This window comes from Pygocentrus nattereri, chromosome 24 (assembly GCF_015220715.1).
Source record: "Pygocentrus nattereri isolate fPygNat1 chromosome 24, fPygNat1.pri, whole genome shotgun sequence".
Lineage (NCBI taxonomy): Eukaryota > Metazoa > Chordata > Actinopteri > Characiformes > Serrasalmidae > Pygocentrus > Pygocentrus nattereri.
The window spans coordinates 26,874,981-26,877,480 of NC_051234.1; the positions used below are offsets into that span (position 1 = coordinate 26,874,981).

Here is a 2,500-nt window from a genome sequence, read left to right on the forward strand (position 1 = left end):
TTTAAGGGGTGAAAAAAAGAGAAGAAAGTGAGAGAGAGAGGCAATAAAGCTTAGCATAGCCTAACAAAAACGAATCGTTCTTATTAGCTTAGCAGGCGGAATGAATGCAAAGCCTCGCCGCCATTGAGCGGCCCAGTTTGAAAACAAGCCTCTGCTGGCACGATAATGCCTCAGCCCGAGTCCGAGGAATGCCTCATTGAAACCTGAGACCATGCATTGATGACTTAATCTTGTAAAGTGCGGTATTAAAAAAAAAAAAAAAAAAAAAAAAAAAAAAGAGGGAGCCGTTCAGTCAGAGCTAACCGTTCCCTCGAGTTAAAGTATTTTACTCGGCGCGCAGCAGATGTGATATAATAAATATATAAATTTACTTCATTGGCAACGCGGGCCTCCACACAAACGCTGTCGATCATAGTCCGGGCTAAACCCGGGGCATAAAGCCACTCTTTAAAGTGTACAGTCTCTTAGGTCGGTGCCATTAGTGGCTGTCGTCTAAAGTGATTTTCAAGCACGGTATTTATGGAAATTGGCATTTGCTGTGATGAAATGGTTATAAGGAGGGAGAGAGAGATGGAAAAAGAGAGAGAGAAAAAAACCCTCGTTCACCTGTCATTATAAACACATAGAACAAGCGGAGTGAGGCGAGCACCGTTTGTCACATAGGCTCCAATGCTGCCTTCAGACTTCACCCCCTTCTTTCCATGTCTTGGTAGAACAGTCACCATTTCTTTCGGGCCAACGTCTGGGTGAAACGGTTAAACACACAAAAACACAGCAGGAAACCTCGAACTCTTTTGTATCGCTTTATTTTCCTTTCAGTATAAAACACTTAATAACGAAGACCTGGCCATTCAGCCACTTCAGCACATGGCGCAAGACACGGAGGGAAAGAAGACAGAAAAGAAAGACCACACGTATGGAACTTAGGCTCAGGCTAACCTGCGAGTCAAGCCGCCTGTTGAACAAGTGCACCAAGTGCATTAAGTTCGAATGAACATCCAGTCGCTTCCACCGCCAGAAACCACCGGCCTAGTCTGTATCACTGGCTAATTGCCACACTGTCAAGGACCAGTGGTGGTAGAGAGAAGTTAATGCCCCCTGACGGCTACCTCCAAATTTTTCCTCCGTGTTGTAGCAGAATTGGGAGACGGAGGCAGAGGGTGGTGTCTTTAAAGGTCTTTAGGCGCTCTTCTTGCCCATTTTGCCACCGAATCAGGATCGATTAAAGACCTGGATGCAGGGCTAAATGGCTGTGATGAGAGACTTGGGTCAGAGTGAGTGACAGAGGGTCGGTCAATCAAGGCAGGGCCTGATGGCTACACACAATTCTGCCATCATCTCTCTTCACCTCTGACCTTAATTCACACCACACCATCAGCGCACAAGAGCACTGGGTTGCAGGGCAATATAGATGTGGGGGGATACAGGCATAGATTTGTTGGAAATAGAAGCAGGGGGCACGTAATAACTGGCAAATAACATTCAATACATTACAAAACCATTATATACACCACAGTTTAAAAAAATAATCATCAGAAAAATTAATTAGCCACTCGACGGCAAAAAAAGCTGAAACAACTGAGGTCTCTGGCTGTTAGAGATTTATCTACAGGGAAAGCCGTCTGACTCCGCTGTCCGAACTTGTCTTTAGGGTAGGAACTGATGGTTTTTACTTCAGTGTTGTAAAGGCCTGGAAGAGCTTAGACAGGTTGACTTCGGAGTAGCTGCTGGACACCAGGACACGGTCCACCACCCCCTTCAGCTTCTTGTACACCTCTCTCTCCTTGGCCCAAGCACTCTTAAACCTCTCTGTGGACAAACAGAACACAACAGATTAATGCCAGTTATGTTGAAGTCAAATGAGAAAGCACTGTAGATAAAAACATCTGGTGAAAAATCAAGTGTACCAAGGCACGTCTGGCGTCTAAATTTTGCTTACTTAGTTTAGCGCTGTAGCCGTGACACTAACACTGCTTATAAACACGAAATCAACAGCAACCCAAATTTAAATAAATAACAATTTTTTTATTTTGCATGTTCTCCCCGTGTCTGCGTGGGTTTCCTCCCACAGTCCAAAGACATGCAGTCAGGCCAATTGGACATGCTACATTGCCCCTGGGTGTGAGTGTGTGAGTGACCGTGTCTGTCTGCCCTGCGATGGACTGGCGACCTGTACCAGGGTGTATCCTGCCTTCCCCCCCGATGACCACTGGGATAGGCTCCAGCACCCCCCCTGTGACCCTGAGGGAGAAACGGCTTAGAAAACGGATGGATGGATGGATGGATGGATGTTCTCCCAAATTTCAACTCGCCCAACAAATCTGACTCCAATTCATGCTGAATTGCAGCTCAACAGATGTCGCCTAAATTGTCTATTCAACACAATTTTATGCCTTTTTACAGTTTACACTGTCCTAAGCCACATCTGCTAGTCTGAGTGACTTTAATGAAGGCCTAGTTCTGGTCTGAGCGGGTTGACAGAAGCTTCGGGAAGGTTATT

General features: G+C 45.8%; 1 protein-coding gene across 1 annotated transcript in view; it reads right to left on the bottom strand.

Moving 5' to 3' along the window:
- Nucleotides 1–789: 789 nt before the first annotated feature.
- The window catches only part of pola1 (polymerase (DNA directed), alpha 1), a 64,775-nt gene continuing 63,064 nt past the window's right edge, over nt 790–2,500 (bottom strand). The window contains exon 37 of the mRNA XM_017716390.2: nt 790–1,809. Coding sequence (XP_017571879.2) covers nt 1,670–1,809 — 140 coding nt within the window. The 3' untranslated portion in view covers nt 790–1,669. The remainder of the gene's footprint in view (nt 1,810–2,500) is intronic.